The sequence below is a fragment of the Rhinolophus sinicus genome, linkage group LG06 (assembly GCF_036562045.2).
Source record: "Rhinolophus sinicus isolate RSC01 linkage group LG06, ASM3656204v1, whole genome shotgun sequence".
Taxonomy (NCBI): domain Eukaryota; kingdom Metazoa; phylum Chordata; class Mammalia; order Chiroptera; family Rhinolophidae; genus Rhinolophus; species Rhinolophus sinicus.
In genome coordinates this window covers 17700917-17719802 of record NC_133756.1, presented here as the reverse complement: position 1 = coordinate 17719802, position 18886 = coordinate 17700917, and the positions used below count along the sequence as shown (strand labels likewise).

Here is an 18886-nt window from a genome sequence, read left to right as displayed (position 1 = left end):
TGGGGCTAGCTGTTCCGGACTGCAGATATGATGGAGAGAGACGGGGGTCTGAAGAGAGGCCAGTGGGGCCGGTGATGGGACCCTGCGGACTGTGCCCAGGTGTCTAGGGGCAGGGCTAGGGCCAAGGCCATATTCTGGGACCAGGGAGGCCCAGAGCCACGAAGGGCCAGAGAATGCAATTAGTGACAAGGGCTGCACTGGGGAGTGCAACAGGGTCTGGGCCGGCTGGGCTGGGCGAGCACTGCCCGGCCTTGAGTCGGGGGACCCTGCAAATAAGTAGGTCAGACAGGCTGGGCAACCGAGCTCAGTCCAGAGGTCGGGAGGCACTAGCCATGTTCCAGTCTCGACCCAGGCTGCAGACACCCAGCCCCCACTGATTCTGATTCCAATTCCAATTCCTCCCAGCCCTACCCCATAAGTGTTTCCTCCTCCCTCATATTCCCCACCACCGCTCTTCCCTGACAGCCCCCAGCCAGAGTTCCCAGGCGGTTGGAAGGGCTCACCTTCTCAGCCCCATTAGAAACTTGGAAGTATGTACCAAGCCTGTCTGAGGAAAAGGGGGCCTCAAACTAGGACCCCTCATTTGGAGGTTGCCAGGATAGTGGGGAAGATTGAGAGAGGCAGGGGGACAGAGAGGACTTGGGGGGACACCTCTCTTTCTCCTCCTGTCCCAGTCGCTATTCCTGTCTCTTGAGCCTCCTTGGGGTCTCCTATCACTCAGTCTTCTAGTTCCCAAGCAGAGGCCCCAGGTGTACCTCTCAGCCAAAGGACGGCAGAGTGGGCCTGGGCGTATGGCCAGGCAGTCTCCTAACATCCCACTGCTGAACCCCACGTGAAGCCAGCGGCTCATCCTGCCCTCTCAGGGACCAGCAGTGGAACCTCGGCTGAGTGCCCCAGTGGGCCTCTGGGACCCAGGCAGCAGCTCACATTGCAACCTCATGAATAACTCAGCGCCTCCCTGCTGCCTACATCTCAGAGGAACCTGGCCCCTGGACCAACCTCCTCCACTGCTTTAAACTTTAATAAGTGGAAGCTCAGTGGCAGCTGAGCAGGCTCCAGGGAGCCAGGGCAGGATGTCCTGGGCAGGGGAGCTTGGGCTGAGCTCTCCCAAGAGGAGGCTGGCAGGGGAGGACCCCATGCGGCAGAACTCTGGCAGCCAAGGCCGGATGTGGCCAGGCAGGAGTCCCAAGAGTGGCCTCCAGCTTCAGGGGCCTTTAGGGGAGGACGAGTAAGCTGTGGCAACCCGGCAGACATCCTAGGTCAAGGTGGGGTGGGAGGCCCCTAGGATTGCTGTGGGATAGGGTTACAGATAAATCCAAGGGTTACCAGCCCAGAATCTTACTATACTCCCACCCTGGATGAAGAGGGCTCCAACAAGGGACAGCCAAGAAGACCAAGACCTCCAGGGCTCCTGGGGACGGGCCCCCCTGGCTGGAGCCGGGGCTCTGAGTAGGCCTGCATGGACATCCCCATCAGCAGCAGAGACTTCCGCTGCCTGCAGCTGGCCTGTGTGGCCCTCGGCCTGGCAGCCGGCAGTATCATCATCGGTGTCTCCGTGTCCAAAGCTGCAGCTGCCATGGGTGGTATCTTTATTGGCGCCGCTGGTCTGGGTGAGCAGGTGCTGGGCTCGGACAGGGAGCAGGGGCGTGATTAGGTGCAAATGGAGGGAAGGGTTGGGTGAACAGGAATTGGTTGGGGAGGGTGGAAACTAGAGGTGTGGGCAAGGCAGCTTTTGGGGGTAAAAGGAAGGAGAGGAAGACTGGGGGGAGGGTCCCTCTGTGGTCCCCCAGGAGAGGAAACCGTGGCGGAGGAAGCAGGCTGTCACACAGCTCTCTGGCTGCTCCCCCCTCTGGCTCTCCAGTGTCAGGCCCAGGCTCTCAGCGTTACGGTGGGATTCATAAGCTCGTTGGGGGTAGGTGGACAGGGGGCAGGTGAAAGAGGACAGAGTTCCCAGTGGACGCTCCTTAAGCCAAGACAGGATGTAGCTCAGACAAAGAGTTTCCTTTGTTTCCCGGTATGTCTCAGCAGCAGATATTCTGTCCAGGCATCTGTCCATCTGTCTATCTGGGCCCATCCCACTGATATTCTTTCTCACGGAGGCGCTGAGTACCATCCCTTGCCTCACTCCACCAGCCTGGGCCAAAAACAGAACCAGAAGAACCAGGCTAGTGGGCTCTGGGCATCAGTACCTGCAAACTCTGGCCAAGGGCCACAGACACTTGGTTGGGGGGTGAAATGGGAGTGGGCAGAGCAGGACCTGGTGGAATGGAGCATGCTGCAGAGCTCCCCAGTACTGCACTGGGGGCCCCAGTGGAGGGGGAAGCAGGGAAGAGTTGATGGTGTTGGTAGCTGCTGGGCCCATTTCCAGCAGCTGAGTGGGAAGGAAGCCAACTTGCTCCTCACCTGAGCTGGGTGGAGCCAGGAGCCTGGGCCTTCCTGTCCCTTCTGGGGCCGGGCATTAGGGAGCCACTCCACGCACGCACACACAGGCTCACATTTAGGAGCCACTCCACACACAGGCACACACAGTCCCAGCCTGCACACTGCTCCTCCCGTGCACACCCATATCACCCTCACAAACCACCTCCCACGTTCACAGCCCACACACATCTTCGTGCCACTTGCACCCACCAGGCCCGTCCCCATCACAGAGAGCCCTGCGTCTCTCTCCCCAGGGCTCCTCATCTTGGCCTACCCCTTTCTGAAGGCTCGGCTCCACCTGGACCACATCCTGCCTAACGTAGGTGAGTCTCCTCCCCACCCCCAGCAGAGCCCCTGCCAAGGACTGTGTGAGACCTTGTGTGTGTGAGTCTGTGGCCCACTGTGCGGGAACCCACGTGTGTGACTGCTCCTGGCTGTGTGTGTTGGAGTTGTGTGTGTGTGTGTGTGTGTGTGTGTGTGTGTGTGTTTGGGCATGTGGTGCAGGCATTGCCATGACGACAATGCAGCAGACTCCAGCCTGCCGTAAAAGTGCCTGACCAGCTCAGAGCACCTAGAACTCACGTCTCCCCGATAGGATTCTTCATCTCCCCCAAGCCTCCAAGATCTCCAGATCACCCCCACTTCACCCCTGAGCCACCATAAAAACCCTGTACCTCCCCAAAAACCTTAGGGCCCTCATATAGCTTCTCAGCTTCCCACATACGTGCTCCCATCTCCATCAATCCTGTGGGGCTTTATGTCCCCAGGCTTACCCAGGACCCTAGTCTCCTTAAAAAAATCTACCATCTTCTCCTTCAAGAGCCCATTTCCCACCACCACCACATCAGCTCAGATCGTGCAGGAGACCTGAGGGAATGCAGTGGAGCAAAGACAGCATGAGGGATAGAGATTAGACAGCAAGCCGGACTTCCCTCCCCAAAACTGAACTTGATTTGAGAATGGCTTAGTGATTCTAAAAGGGCTTGGGGTGATCTCATTCTGCAGGGAGCCTGAGAATCCACCCCCAACCAGCGCCAGACCATGGGGAGGGAAGATCCAGCACCAATGGCAATAAAGAAGGTAAGTTCCAGAAATTCCAGAATCCATCTTCCACCTTCCCTCTCTGGCTGAGCAGCTCTGTGGGTCCCAGGAGAAACTTTGAGGGACATGCAGAAGGGGCCTCCCTAGTTCCAAATAGCCTGCAGAGTTGGGTAGTTCTTCCATGTGTTTAGTCAAAATCCTTCTTGCTCCAAGCTAGCTGAGCTCCTCTTGTTGGTCTTCAGGGCTTCTCTGTCGTGCCCAGCATGCACACCGAGACAGAGGGCACCGCACTGCCCCTTCCCCTCCCCTAGGTTCCAAGCCCCAGTTAATTTTCTCACTCCACTCTCCCATTGTGCAATCCAACCCTCAGAGCTGGTACCTGAAACTGGCCATCTTCCTCCTCCCCCACCCTACACACTGGAAAATTCCAAGGCTAGAGTTTCTCAAAGATGGCCCCAGCCCACAATGTCTGCGCCAGTGGTAGGATGCCTAATCTCAGCAACAGGCCTCATCCCAGACACTGTTCCAAGCCCTTTACATATATTAACTTGTTCCATCCTCAAGATAATCATATGAAGAAGGTACTGTAGTTAGCCCCACTTTATATATGGGGCAACTGAGGCACAGGGAAATTAAGTGACACAGCTTGGAAGTCCAGAACTGAGATCAGGCAGTCAGCCCCAAAGTCCTGCCTCTAACCCCCATGCCAGGCCGCTGTCCTCTTGAAGGGCTATTCTGACCATCCGTGCCTCTTTAAACTGGGTTGAAACTGCAGCCTGGGACTCCCCTCTCTCTCCATCCTATGTCACTCTGCCCCAGATCCCTCTGGGTTGCTGTAACAGGTGATCTGTCTACTCAGGCAGCCCTTTCCTGGTCTCTCCCCCAGGAGTCCGAAGCAGCCTGTCCACCGTGAGCAGAACCCTGGAGAAGCTGAAGCCAGGGGGCCGGGGGACTGGGGAAGGCTGAGGCAGGGGCGGAGGGGCTGCCCCTACCCTGGCCTCCCTTCCTGCCCACCACCCCAATCTCAGAGCGCTCCTGGGTCCAAATCAGAGGTGAACCAGGCACTGGAGACACCAGACCTGAATTCACCCTGCCAGCCAAGGCTCTTGGCAGTAGATTCCATGTGGTGGGAGGCGGGGTCTGAAGCCAGGTGTCAGCTGGGAGCCCCACAGGAGGGGCCTTGTTGCAAGTTTTTGACCTGGATTTTCTCTCCAGACTGCAGCTGAGCTTCCCTTCCTTTTTGATCTACTGACTGGTTTCTCTGGAATTTGGAGCCCAAGGATACCCAGTTCCTTGCTCCAGCCTGGCCACAAAAGCGAACCATAGGCCCACAGGAACCACAAACAGGGTCCTGACTGAGCCTCCTAGCCCCCAAGGCCTGGCCCTGGGCCTCTCTTGCTCACCAGCTGGATAGAGGGGCTGGATCAGATTCTTTTGGGGAAATCAAAACTCTAGGCAACTCCTCAGGGACCTTGGCAGCAATGAACCAGACAGGGGCAAATCCTAGACAAAGTGGTCCCTGCCATGGTGGGAGCCAGGTGAGGCATGGGCCTGGAGGCTTCCAGGAGGAGGTGGCTCCTGAGCTGAGTCCAGCCCTGAGACTTAGTGTTTGATCCCACCATTCAAGACTTTTTGTGATCTGACTCCAGGCAAGACTTCCAGCCCTCCTTTCTCCTCCCCCGCCCTCTCACCACTCCTGAACAATCTAAACACATTCCAGCCTCCTAACCTTGGCTTATGTTCTCTGAAGGCCCCCTGCTCCACTCTGCCTAGCAAAACCCGCCACCTTTAAAGACCCAGTTGCAAGAATCCCCTTAACATGGTGTCCTCCTTGGCCTCTTCTACCAGCCTGTGTCTCCCTCTCTCAACAGCCTCCAGCAGGTGAAAGCCTTCTTTTTCAGAAAACAATTACTAATCCTATTTAAATCTACTGTATATTGCCCTTTTCCAGTCACCATCAGGACACACAGTAGGTGCTCAATAAATGTTAATGGCTTAAATTTAATGGAAACAGAAAACCAAAAACCATTCCCCAGGCTTCCCCTAGAGAGCCACTTCAAGACCCCACGTACCCACAGGATTCGGGGTGGGGAGGGCCTGGCCCAGGTGCCTGTGGCCGTGCAGCAAACATTGCTCCTCCCTCCACACTGCTCTTCATATACCTGCACCCTCAAGGCAGAGCAGTCGTTTGACGTCTAGAGAGACATCTGCTCCATGTGGACTCTGTCCTGGTTTGGGGAACAGAAGACAAGCTAGGAAGAGTCTCATCCTTGAAGGATCAGTGCAGATGACACCTCCTCTCAGAAGTCTCCCCAGACTTGCTATGCTCCCGCAGCCCCAGGACCTCCCTCCGTCACAGGCCACATCCCTCTAAGTGGCTCTTGTCTATTTCCCGCTCTTGAGAGGAGGGGGCAGAGGGCTAGGCACAACAGAAGGTAAACCCAACCAAAAGTGGGGTAGACTATCTAACCATACAGATGGGAAAGCTGAGGCCCTGCAGGAAAAGGACTCATTGGATCCCACAATGAGAGATTGTGGAGCCAGGCCTTGCACCCAGGTCTCTTCTCTCTCCCCACACAAGGCTCTACCATCTGCTATTCTCTGCACAGGCCACAGGGACCACCTCCCTGACCATGGAAGGAACGACAGACCTCCATAAGGGGCTCAATTTCATAAACACTGGCCAGTTGTGAAGCCTTTGTTTCCTCCAGCCTGTGGGGAGTCAACTTCCCTCTTGCATTTCACTCTTCTCCTCCCTCCTGTCTGCTCGCTGCCCCTTCTCCTTTCCCTCCATCAACCTCATTATCATCAACAATAACTCAGGTCTGGTGGTCCTCCTTGATCAATATGGAAACCCTTCTTCCTGTCTGTCTTCAAGCCTCACCTGCAGAGCCCCCAAAGATGCCCAAGGGTGGGGAGGCTGGCAATGGGGAAAATGAAACCTGAGCTGTGGGGTGCGTTGTCCCCCTATCAGCCATGATCTCCGATAGGGCTATGATATCCCCAATGTCTAGCAGGGCAAGACACAGAGCAATGTTGGGGATCAGAATGCAATAAATTGAGGAATGAACACATAGAAAGGCAAGAGCTATGTCCATTGGAGAAGAACTAGGGGGATTTCTTGAGGCCCCAGCCCCTGGTTCCTCTTTCCCCTGCCATGGGCTCCCTGAGACCTCCTTCCCACTAGTGCAGGTGAATGTCTACATACCCCCTCCCTGAGTGTATTTCCACTCTCGGTGCCTCCATCGCCTCAAACTGGTCACAGGAGGGGTCCATGTGGAGACACGTGCCTTCTCCCCATCCATGCTTTGGAAGAAGGTGAGGTTGGGCCAAGGAGTCAGGGGTGATGTGGTGCGTAGTGTTAGGCAGAAGTGCCCTCTCAGCTCTGAGGAGCTCACGAACTCTCCAACATTTAAGCACTGGCAGGGGTGTGGACAAGGACAGGTCACTGGACCCTGCTGTGCCAGCAGACTGTTCAATAAATGAAATCAGTTCTATCCAGTAGCCCTGTTCTGCCTCAGCTGTGGTTGTGCCTGCCCAGCCTGGGCTGGGTGCTGAGAACACATCAAAGGCGGAGAGTGCTTGGTCCAGGAGGCTGTCTGGACGTCACATCCCTGCTGGGCCAACCTGAAGAATTGACCAGGCTGGGGCTGGAGTCCGGGCGTAAGATTCACATTCTGGTTCTGCCCTCAGTACCAGGCAAGAGGCTGTGAGGCCTTGTGCCTCAGTTTCCTCATCTGCAGATGGAGGATGCAGACAGCACTGCCCTCCCATGGCCACTGTCAGGATGGAGGGTGCCTGGCACCTGTTCACATCAGGGAGGGTTTATGAATGGATGGGTGAATGAATGAAGAGGGAGTTGGAGGTTGTTGGTGCTCTTCTAGCTGAACTCGAGGTTCTGGAAAGTCAGCCACTCGGATGCCCACCCAGTCCTCCCTCTAACACGGTCCAGCCTGGTGGGCCTTGAACCTGACCACTCCCTCTCCATCCTTCAACCCCAGCGGGTAGTTCCCAATCCCACCAGGAGAGAGTTGTCTCCTTAAGGGGCTCGTGGCCACACCCCTTTCTGTGGGCAGGATTGGTGGAGGGTGATTAGGGAAGGGTGATTGGGAACAAGCACCATCCCTGGAAAAATCTCCCTGCCCCCACAGCTCCATCCAGGGAAGGTGGGGAATTCGCTGGGGCTGAAGACAGAATGAGGGCGACCTACACCACTCGCTCGCTGTAGAGTGAGTGGCGGTGTGTCCTCCGCGGACTCGGAAAATCCAGACCCCAGCGTGTGGGCGGGCTGGGGTTCTCCGCAGGGGGCTTGAAACCCGCGTAACCAAAGTGGGAGGGGAGAAGGGCGGCGCGGAGGGAAGCAGAACTCTTCGAGAGATCTTCGCTCCTCCCGGGGTCAGAGGGGAGCGGAGGGGCCGACCACGCGGGAGAGGACGCTAGAACCCACGCGGCCGGCTGCGGCTGATGCTGGACCCTTCCTGCTGGTGCTCGCCAGGGGCAGACCCCCAGGGCCCGGATCTCGGAGCTGCCCGGTGAGTGAGTACGGAGAATTAGTCCACCATCCCCACCCCACCCCCAAGTCGGGGTCCCCCGCCGCCCTTCCCCCCCTCGGGATCTCTACCTCCTGCTAGCTCTTGGGTGCTCAGGGGACCACCACCTACGGGCTCAAGCTAGTGAAAGCCACACGAGTTAGGGGAGGCTGGAGGGAAAGCAAGGAGATGAGAGGGAAGAAGGGAGGGAGTAAGGAGGAGGGGATGCTTTAAGGGATGGAGGAGACACTCCATCCAGCCCTAAACAGCAGGGAAACTGAGTAGTGCCAGACAAGAGGTCAGGGACCTGTAGCCTTGAGACTGGGTTATTTGAGAAGAGACAAGAAAGAGAAGGAAACAGAAGAGGAGACACAGCACAGAGTGGCTACCTTGGGCCCCTCTGCTCTACCCTGATCCCTCCCTCTGTTTAACTCAGTAACCTACCTTAGAATCCATCCCCAGTCCCCACCCAGCTGCCCACCACACCCTCCCAGGCCCAAAGTGAGCAGAGTGGCTTCAAAACCGAAAGACAGATGAAGCCAGGAAGGCAGGAGACATATCCAGGGCCCCTCTGTCCAATTCCTCCCTTCGCCATTTGTTTAACCAATATTCCCTGGGCCCCTGGGAGACTCAGGCACTCCACTGGGGACGCAGCTGCAAGCAAGGCAGATACAATCCTGGTCCTCAAGGGAGACCATTGGGGGATGCAGACCTGGACACAGGAGTCAGCCATCACCTGCAAATGTGGGGAGTTAAGGAAGGCTTCCTGAAGGAAACGAGTCCCAGCTATACTCTGACAATGAAGCTGGTGTAAGCTAGGTGAAGGTCAAGTGAATGCATGGTTCAAGCCCAGGGAGCAACATGCTCACCAGACGACACTGGTGAGTTCAGCTCTACTCCAGCAAAATCACAAGGACCCCCTGAGGGAGTCAGGCCTGGGATTTTAACCCATAGGGAGAGATGGGGAAGGGGTAGAGAAGGGGAGCAGTGAGACCAGAGAGGAAGTGCTGGATTCTAGAGACACCTGGAGGGAAGAACCTGCATCAACCCACCTGGCTTGGTGGCAGATTGGATTGGAAATGTGTGAAGGAAAGCCTGAGGGAGAAGAAAGAGCAAGAATGAAGCCCCGGTTTCTGGCTGGGAGAAGATGAAGTTTAAGGAGACTGTTTTCAAGAGGAAGAGAGTGTTTCCAAGAGGGAGGGTTCAGCGGGGCCAAAGCTGTGGAGAGGTCTAATTAGCTAAGGACTGAACAGTGTTCATTGAATTTAGCAACAAGGAGGCAGCTGGTGGCCTTGGAGAGAGCTGAGTAAGGGGGTCAGAAACCAGACCGGAGTGGACTGACTCTTGAGAAGGAGGTAAAGTAGGGCGTGTACACAGCACTTTCAAGAAGGGAAAAAAGAGTGTTACATAGAAACAGAAGTGGGGTTGCAGGAGGGTTTTGTTTTAAGAGGTAGAGGCTTGAATGCCTCCAGGAGGAGGTACAGGCTCAGTGAGGCGGGTTGATGAGCACTGAGCAGGAAGGGAGAGGTTTCCTGGAAGCCTTGAGGGCCCGAGACATGCCAGAGACCTGGATGCACAGGGGCCCATGCTGCCCAGCTCGTGATTTTCTTTTCCCCCAGTGAAGCTCAGTTAGTGGTCTGGGCAGAAACTTGGAGGAGGCAGTAAGCTGGCTGATACAGGGTTAAGGTTTTGTTGGGCAGCTTCAGCAGAAGAACAAAGGAAGAAGTTGAAAGAAAAGGTAAATTGCAAGAGAGTAACTGAAGTAAGACATTGCGGGTTCTCAGTGGATATAGAAAGAAGTGGAGGCAAGAGACTCATGAGAAAATGTAGAGTTCCAGGATTGCAACATCTCAGAAAACGGTTGCAGCAAGAGGTACTGTGGAGCCGTGGTAAAGAGCCCAGGTTTAGAAGACACAGCAGGTACATTTGAATCCCAGCTCTGCCACATAGTATCACCATGTCTGTGACCTTGGGCAAGTAATTCAAGCTCTCTGAGCATCTGAAAACAGAGATGGCAATAGCTTCTACCTATAGGGTTGTCACAGGGCTTAAGTGAGTTAATAATATAAAGGCATTAGAACAGTGTTTGACACATAATAGGTGCTGAACACATAGTAGGTAGCAAAGGGGTTATAGTCAAGTAGGATGTCTGGGTTTCTCAGAGGTGGAATGGTTCAGGGTGATGACAGGATGATGAGGTCCCCAGGTGACAAAGGGTTGGGTAACTGAGTGGAATAGAGAATTGGGCATTGGAGATGAGGAACAAGGAACTAGGGGGGCACAGGGTGGGACAGTTGTGCAAAAGATGCTGAAGTCCCTCAGGGGCGCAGGTAGGACTTGGGCTGGAAGGGGAAGAACCGGTCCTAAAGCCTGGGAAGGAGGTGGGCAGGAAGGGCAGTCCACTCCAGCCAGTCTGCTGTCTCCAGACAACTGAATTGTATGGCGCGGTGGTGGAGGACAGGGCTGAGGCTGGAGATCCAAGTCTGGCCACAGACATGGTCCGACTGGGGCTGTGGCCTAAGGAGTCTGGTGGGCAAGTCTGAGAGCACCAGGGAGAACCAGAAGAGAAAGAACAGGAGACCCAGAGCAGCGGGGTCACCTTGCCTGGCAGGTGCAGAGTTGGTCTAATGAACACAGAACTTGATTGCTGCAGAGAGTCCTATGTCACTAGGACCCCTCCGCTGAGCCGGAAGTCACAGCCTGGAGGGCCAGCAGAGACCATCTATACCAAACCCATGAAACTGAGTCCTGGTGAGAGGAACTGCGAGCACTTACCTGTTGCAGGCATGGTACCCACTGTAAATGGGAGGGTACCATCAGAGCAGCTGGAATGTTCTCTGCCCACCCCACCCCCTCATCACCTCTCCCAGGGGCTCCTGCTTTCCTGACTGCCAAAGTAGCTCCCCTCCACCCCCACACTCTCAGGCAAAGAGAAGTCTCCAGAGGTGCCTCTGCTGAGCAGCAGCTCATTTCCACCAGATAGGCAGGCAACTGACAGAGTGTCTCTCTACCTGTTGGCCTGTGTCTGCCATTCCCAGTGTGCAATGTATCTGTGTTTATATTTCTGGGTATGTCTGGACACTGAGTGTACATGTGTGATGTGTGTGTGTTTGTGCATGCACGTGCACGTAGGGATGAGGAGGATGCGACCCGGGAATCAGATGCAGGAGCTGGGAAGCCTTCAAACTTCTTCCTCAAGCCTTGTTTCCAGCATGTGCTCAGGCCCATGCCTAGCCCTTGGGAAAGGGCCTGTAGAATTGGCTGGGGTGAGGTGGTAGCAGCTCTTTGGGCTCTGGAGAGGGTGAGTTCAGTTAGCAGAAGCTGAGAGCTTCCAGGGAGGCAAATAAGCTGGTAATGAATAATGGTGATGTGGGAGGTTCCCCGAGGATGGGGTATAGTGGGGAGGGAAGAAGGTTGGGGATAGAGAGAGCAATGGGACTGGCTGGGGTCAGGGGAGGGGACTGGCCCAGGCTTTGAGGGACGGAGGGGGAACAGAAGGGCTAAGACTAAGGGGAACAGAGGGGTTCCCAGTGAGGGGTAAAGAGTCCAGACTGAGCAAACAAGTCCCTCGATCTCACATGGAGGACAGGGGGCTGGAACCAGTGGCTAATGTCTGGACAGAAGCCCCAGCCTCCTCGCCCAGAGCCTCTTGGGCCCTTGGAGCAGGAACATGGGGCCAGGAGGCCTGAAAGCTGCATTGGTCAAGTAACTGCTCTTGTACAACACAGACATCCCCGATCCATGGACTGGGCCCGGGGCGGGGGGAAGCTGACCTGAAGGGGCTTCAGATAAAGACCCCTTCCCCAGGAGTTCTTGCCTCCACCTACTGATGACCACCCTCCTTGGGTCCCAAGCTTGTGGAAGCTTTGTTGGATTGTAATCATCAATTACTACATATTTTTAATAACCAAACATCTCTGTGCCTTCCAGTAAGGAGAAATTGTGGTGTAGCAGAAACAACATGGGCTCTTCAATCTGCCAGAACCAGACCCAAATCCTAGCTTTACTTATTACAGCTGAGGAAACTGGGGAAAGTTCCTTCACCTTTCTGAGCCTCAGTTTCCTCACTGTGAATTGGGTTCAGGACTGCAACAGCTCACAGGGCTGGGGTGAAGAGTAACTGTGGTAGACCAGGGAAAGTGCTTAGCGCAGAGGTCCTGTTCCACGTCAGCACCCCTCCCCCATAATCAACCTGTGCAGCAGGTTCTCAAGGAAATGACTCAATCCCAGCCCAAAGCAAAGAATAGCCATATTACAGATAAATGTACCATTTTTACGAGCCCGTTTGATATATTGACAGTAATTTCTAAACACCTTCCACAAACCACAGGTAATTCAAGGTGGGACAGCAGGTTGACAGGTTCAGAGACAATACCTGGTTAAATTATTCCCTTTACATTCAGAGATCTGAGGCTCAGAAAGGGGTCCCAGCCCTCCCAAGTTGCCCAACCAGACCAAAATAAAGAGCCTTGTATCTGCCCCTGCCCCAAACTGCTTCTGGCCTGGACTCCCAAATAGAGACCACAAGGCTTCCCCTGCCAGAGGCAGGCCAGCAGGAAGGGTGACTGCTTGATCAGGGCCATGGGCAGCTTAACAGCAGTGGTCAGAGCCCTGACTGGGTAAGGAAAAGCCGGATTCTGGTCTGGCTTGGCCATAGACTCCCTCCATAACTTTCCCCACGCCAAGCTTCATTTTCCCCACCTGTAGATGAAGGGTCTGAACTAGGTGATCTCGATGGGCTCAGCAGCTTGGAGTGCTCACTAAAGAGAAGGTCTGTTCCAAGCCTAACAACTCAAGATTCAGAGCAATGCCCTTCCCTCCTGCTCAGGAAATGTGAGTGGGGACTGGGCGTGGGATGAAACAGAAAGGGCTTGGAGGATTTGGGATAGCAATAGCATCAACTCGGAGGGTCCTGCTTCTGAAATTCAATACCCCAGCCTGGAAGTGATACATGTCACAATTCTTTGGACAGAACTAGTCACACAGCCCCACCTAATCACAAATTGGCCAGCAAGTGCAACCTTAACATGTGTTCAGAACGAGGCAGAACCATAAAGAGTTAGTGAACAGCACCAGTGACACCACACAATAGAGCATCCACAACAAAACAGTATCCAGTTCTGCAACAGCCCCAGCTGGAGGGCCACAGTCCACCAGGTGAAAACGATGGTGCAAATTGAATGGCAACAGCTGAGTGACCTCAACATCTTACCCTGGCTCACCCCAGATCCCAGTTAATCAGGATGGAGGGAGAAAGGACCCTTAACCCTTTCTTTGCCTGGGATAGAGACTCTGGGAGTAGTTTTGTCTTCCACGGAGCTCTGCCAACCAGGAGAGGATGAGAATCATTTATTGGCAATTAGCTTCTGGACGCTGAGCCCCTGGCAGGCATTTGCTTTTGTTGAATTGAGTGTGGTAAACCAAGGAAGAAACAAAGTGAGTTCACCTTCTGGAGAGACACACAAAACATACCCTGCTTCCTCCTCTGCTGTTGACATTTGAGCAGTGTAAGTACTAACTGCAGAAGCTTACCTACTGGGCCTTGGGGAGAGTCTATTCCCTGTGCTTCCGTCATTCAACAAGCATTTAGCAAACCTAGCACTGTGCAAAGTTGAAAGCTCAGGCTTTGGGGTCAGGACACAAGGTTTAAAATCCTGGCACCTCCACTGCTACTCAGTGGTCTTGGGTGAGTTTAATGTGTCTGGGCCTCAGTATCATCATCTATATTAAATGAAGATATAACAGAAATAACCTAACCTTATGTTATTGCAAGTGCTCGGCATAGCACAATTAATTTAGCAATCTGAAAGTGCTAGTTTCAGATTCTCATCTAGACTTGCTTCTGGCTAAGATAGACCAGCTTGTATCAGACCAACTCACTCACTGAGGATAAGTAAAAATGCTGAATTAAACATGTAGGAACTCTGTTTAAGGACATGGGAGAACTACCAAGACAATAAGGACTTGAGCCAAGATCTTGAAGAGAAAAGAAGTAATACTCAGTTTCACTTTTTCCCGTAAGGCACTTTCAGTTTGTGGGGGGCAGTGGCCATTGAGTTGGGAATTCAAAATTGGAATTGAGGGCTTAAAAAGGGGAGAGGCCCTGTTACATCTTACCCTTGCTCACCCCAGCTTTTAGTTGGGGGGCCCCAAAAGAGCTATCCTCTGGGAGTAACAGCTAACCAGATATAGACCAGACTCAGGAAGACTGAAGTACAGCTCCTAGTTGATGCAACCCCAGATTGGGTTAAGATGACCTCTCCCTTCTTTAGCTGCCTGTCAGAAGCAGGAGTAAATATCTTCTCTGAAGGAAGATGACATCATCCAGAGCCTTGTGCTATCTCTACAATGTTGGACATTTAATAAAAAATTATCTGGCATTCCAGGAGATAAGACTAAATGACCAAAAACCAAGAACAATAAAACAGACCATAGAAACAAGAGATCTAGATGTTGGAGTTTTCAGACATGGACTTTAAAGGGTTTAATACATTCAAGAAAATAGATAAGAAGAGGGAGTCTCTCAACAGAAAATGGGAATCTATGAAAAATAATCAAGTGGGAATTCTAGAACTGAAAAGTTAACTGAAATTGAGAACTGAATAGATGAATTTTATAGCAGAGAAGACAAGTGAAGAGAAGATTAGTGAAATGGATGATAGATCAGTAGAAAATAACTAGACAAACAGGGAGAGAAAAAAGACTAGAAATACAGAACAAAGTGTAAGAGACATGTAGAATAGTGTCAAATGGTTGAACACATGGGCAATTAAGGTCTCAGAAAGAGAGGAGGGAGAGAATGGGGGAAAGGATAATGGCTGAAAATATTCCAAAACTGAAGGCCAGATGGAGGGGAAGGGAATCAAGATTATAGAAGCACCAGAAAGTCCAAGGAAGATAAATACAAAGAAAATCTTACCTCAGTACATCATAGTAAAACTGCTAACACCCAAAGACAAGGAGTCTTCCCTATAAGGGAAAAGAAAGGAGAGCCTTGGAGCCACCAGCCACTCAGGGTCTCCCCTTCTCTTGTCCAGTGTCAGCTTTCAGGAGTCTGTTGTGAGGTAAGATGAAGAGCCAGATTCCATCCCCTCTATCAAGAGCTTCCTCCTCCATCAGCCTCAGACTGAGCCATCCCCAAAGGAGGGAAGACCTGCCTTTGTCAGATAATGTTGGATATTGATGAGGCGGGGAAGGGCTTGAAAGGAGTGGGGGGGGGGGGTTGGGAATCTCACAGCCCCTCCTGAAAGCAACAGGAAGAAGAGGTTGGGATTTACATCAATCCCAAGGTGATCAAACCCTTCTCTTTAAGATGAAGCAAGATTGCATACAGTGTAAACCAGATCATGTGTTCTCTGGTCTCAGGGTATCTTGTCTTTCTTTCAGTCCAGCCACGAGAGCCCAGCTTCACTTCCTCTCTGAGCCTCCATTTCCTCAGTGGTGGTTTAATAAGTATCAAGCAATTGTACCATTCAATGATGTCATGAATGTGAAGTGCTTTGCAAGCTGTAAGTCTCTGTACCCTTTAGTGGTTACTATTTCTGCCTGGCAGAACCAACAGCTGCAGGTTAAAGAAAGCAGATGGTTCGTGTAAATGTGGAGCTTCCTGAGGAATCTGTGGTCTGTAAATGCCCTCAAGGGTCAACATGTACTTTCTTTGCCAGGATTTTGGGATTTCTAAATTCCTGCCAACGTAGTGTACCAGCCAGGTGCTTCTGGCTGGAGTCCCAGTAGAACTGCCACCTCTCACCATGGTGCCAGGGAAGGAAGCCCTGAAGTCATGAGATCTGGGCCGACGTGGAAATGACCCCGCAGGCCATGTGACCTGCTTGGACCAGTCTGATTCCAACTTGTGTCCAGAGTGAGGACATGAGCTGCCTCTCCCTGGCACTAGCCCTCATTTTCACTCACCTAGTCTGCAAATTCTCTCCAACCCCACTGTGTGCAGGCTTTGGACACTCAGGAAGGACAACTCGGGACCTGTCCCTAGGGTACTTCCACCTGAGGGACAGACCAATTGTTCTGTTTGCAAAGTTGACAAGACCTCCCTCCCAGATCTGAGACCTTATCTTCCCCTTCTCTATCAACCACCGCAATGACAACATGGCTAACATTTATTGAATTCTCACTATGTTCCAGGCTCTGTTTTAAGCACTTGGTTTAATTTAAAGTATTTAATTATTGCTACACCCTATGAGGTAGGTTCTCTGATTAGCCCCAATTACAGGTGTTAACACAGAAGCACAGAGAATTAGACCACTTGTCCAGACCATGCTCCATGACTCATCTTGCATGCTCTGCTTCCACCTGTGGTACCATCTGATAATAAACCTCTCATTTACACTCACGATTTCTAACATTTTTTCACAATTCTAACACAGCTTCATAGTAATGATTTCACCCTTTGAGGGCTTTCATACCTGTGATTTCATATTATAGAACGGAATTCTCAATAGCGGTCTTAAGTCCCTAGACTCTGATTACCCTTGCTTCTGCTTGCATTCCCAGAATTTTAGAATCCAGTGACAGAGCCCAGAACCAGATACAACTAGAGAGTCCTAGAAAGGAGTTCCAGCATCCAGGTTCAACAGTAGAATCCTGGGGGTGGGTGGACGTGCGGGGTGGAGTGGGGGTAGGATTGGAATCAAATAGAATACCCAGTCTAGAAAGGACCAGGGGCCTTGGATCTGTTGCAGCACAACCCAGCCTATGTAGGGCTGTCCCTTCTCACTGGCCATCTGATACATCAGGAGCTCCTCACTCTCACGTGGTCACTCCAGGGCTTCATCTATGTTCAGGAAAGTTCATGTCACTGCTGTGCCTACCAGAGCCAAGGGTGGGGACACATAGGCCAGGTGTCAGGTCATTAGCTGCTGGTCCTGGATCTTGGGTAAATTGCTAGACCTCTCTGGGCTTCAGTTTCTTCTTCTGGACAAGGAGGGCTACACAAGATGATTTATAAGGCCCTCTACCACTGAGGGGAGGGGGTTGTCTAGATCCCAAGGGCTGCCACCTGCCCTCTAATTAGGACTACTGATAATGATGCTGAGTACTTTACAGCCATTCACTCACTTAATTAGCCCAAGTAGGCTTCCTGGAGGAGGGAGGGTTAAGGGTTGTGTCTCTCTGGAGGAGGCAGGGAAGGGTGATGGCAAGATTGGCCAGAGGGACTCAAAGTACTGGGTGGGGAAACAATGGGCAGACTCTTCCCATATGGGTTTGGCTGTTGCTTCGCAGAGGCAGAGGCAGGGGACTGGCCAAGATGACCTCTGCACTCACAGGCACCGAATGCAGCCCCCAGAACTAAGCGTGGGATTGGAAACTGAGATGCCCCGCTGACCCCTCGTCTTCCTCTTTGTCCACAGGACTACTGTGAGCTCAGCCACTGACATGGGGGCTGGTCCAGGCCAGCGGCAAGAGGGAGCTTGATGAGTGCTTGGTGTCCTCAGGCTGATGCTGCCCACAGGGAAGAGCCAGGAGCCCCCTGCACGGGCACCCGCGCACCCGCAGGCCGTGCCCAGGGCCTCCTGCCCCGCCTGCCGTCGCCGGCGCTGTGCTGCGCCTGCGGTCTGTGCATGCTGCTGGCAGGCGTGAACGTGACGCTGGTGGGCTCCTTCGCCTCCTTCCTGCCCGGGAACAATGCGCCGCTGGTCGTGGGGCCGGCGCTGCTAGTACTGGCATTTGGCTGCTTCGCGGCCTGCTGCGCGTGTAGCCGCCGGGGCCCTGCGTCCCGCCGTCCCTCGGCAGCAGCCAAGGGCCAGGGCCAGGGTGGCAGCGGCACTGGGCCAGTGGCGCTGGAGATGGAGAGCAGCGAGCGCACGGCGCAGGATACCACCGCGGTGCAGCTCAGCCCCGCCGCCTCGGCCGCGTCCTCCGGCCGCTCCAGCCCGGGTCCCTTTGCCCTGGACACCCCCGCGCCCGCAGCCGCCTACTCACCGCGTACGGACAGGGTTAGGCTCAACCTGCCCCGGGAGCGCGCCGCCCCCTAGCGGACACGGCCGGAACTCCCCTACCCCGGGTCCCTGCGTTCAGTGTCACGTAAGGAAAAAGAAGAGGAGGAGGAGGAGAAAGAAAAGACAAGAAAAAGGAAGTTTTCCTAAGGTCAGGTGCTGGGCACAGGTGCCTCATCTGTCCCATCTGTGGAACTTTTGGAGGGGAGAATGTGGTGATGGTGTCCAGGCTGCTCTGGCTCTTTAGGTGGGTCTGCTGGGCCCTATCTTACTTCACTCCCTAGACTTGATGAAACTGGGCCCCTGGCTCTTGGATCCCTAACACCAACACCACCCTTGGTATTTGGGCACTGTGAACAGAGCCACTCTGAGAGGAACTAACATGAGCAAGGCCCGCGCCCACAAGGGGTGGGAGGAAGGGGAGGAATGCCAGCCTGGGCTGTCTCCTGTCCCTGTGCACTGTGAAAGGTCACCAGCTCCCCCTTCTGTTCCTCCTCACCCTCCCTGTCTCAACCCCAACATGACCTTTTGGGATTAGTTGGAGTCGGGTCTGATTTGTGCCAGGACAGTCCCTAAGGTAAAGCTAAGTCAAGCACACTCCACCCTTTCTGTCTGACTAGAGCAGCGGGAATGGAAATTGGGTGAGTGGTGAGGAGCTCCTCTGACCCTGAAAGTCTCAGTGTGTCCGTCACTGTGCACTCCCCCTGTGCCACCATTCTCAATAAAGCACCTTTGAAGTCAAGGTCCTCTGCGATGGTGTAGCTCAGGAGGGAGGGCCGGACTGCAGGGCCACTGGCTGAGCACCCTGGATTCTCGGGTCCTTCCAACCTCTTGGAGACCTAGAAGGGGGCCCGATGGGAGAGAAGTGTGTGATTGTGAACGAAAGACAATCTGATACTGGGGGTGCCTGTGAGCAGCCTCGAAAACAGGTGTGTCAGACGGGGG

The 18886-nt window shown here is 53.7% G+C and overlaps 2 protein-coding genes across 5 annotated transcripts; both read left to right on the top strand.

The window, feature by feature from the left end:
* Positions 1 to 1053: 1053 nt before the first annotated feature.
* On the top strand, positions 1054 to 6961 carry KNCN (kinocilin). 2 transcript variants are annotated; one of them, XM_019749407.2, is made up of 4 exons: positions 1060 to 1610; positions 2676 to 2744; positions 3427 to 3501; positions 4349 to 6961. In XM_019749407.2, exons 1-4 carry the CDS (start codon positions 1460 to 1462, stop codon positions 4426 to 4428), a joined length of 375 nt encoding a protein of 124 aa, XP_019604966.1. In that variant the 5' UTR covers positions 1060 to 1459; the 3' UTR covers positions 4429 to 6961. The 2 variants fall into 2 exon arrangements, with proteins under 2 accessions (XP_019604967.1, XP_019604966.1); XM_019749408.2 differs by lacking the exon at positions 2676 to 2744 and having other exon boundaries at positions 1054 to 1610.
* Positions 6962 to 7603: 642 nt separating this feature from the next.
* TMEM275 (transmembrane protein 275) lies at positions 7604 to 18683 on the top strand. 3 transcript variants are annotated; one of them, XM_074334667.1, is made up of 3 exons: positions 7604 to 7994; positions 12699 to 12824; positions 17357 to 18683. In XM_074334667.1, the coding sequence occupies exon 3, from the start codon at positions 17420 to 17422 to the stop codon at positions 17978 to 17980; it is 561 nt and encodes a 186-aa protein (XP_074190768.1). In that variant the 5' UTR covers positions 7604 to 7994; positions 12699 to 12824; positions 17357 to 17419; the 3' UTR covers positions 17981 to 18683. The 3 variants fall into 3 exon arrangements, with proteins under 3 accessions (XP_074190768.1, XP_074190767.1, XP_074190769.1); XM_074334666.1 differs by lacking the exon at positions 12699 to 12824 and having other exon boundaries at positions 7606 to 7994; XM_074334668.1 differs by lacking the exons at positions 7604 to 7994; positions 12699 to 12824 and adding an exon at positions 15383 to 15499.
* The last annotated feature ends 203 nt before the right edge of the window (positions 18684 to 18886 follow it).

Bases quoted from the DNA above. Each gene is read 5' to 3' on its own strand.
- TMEM275 (XM_074334667.1), top strand. From the start codon at position 17,420: ATGAGTGCTTGGTGTCCTCAGGCTGATGCTGCCCACAGGGAAGAGCCA.
- KNCN (XM_019749407.2), top strand. From the start codon at position 1,460: ATGGACATCCCCATCAGCAGCAGAGACTTCCGCTGCCTGCAGCTGGCC. The intron at 2,745-3,426 runs GTGAGTCTCCTC...CTCATTCTGCAG, and splicing joins CCACATCCTGCCTAACGTAG to GGAGCCTGAGAATCCACCCC. The intron at 3,502-4,348 runs GTAAGTTCCAGA...TCTCTCCCCCAG, and splicing joins CACCAATGGCAATAAAGAAG to GAGTCCGAAGCAGCCTGTCC.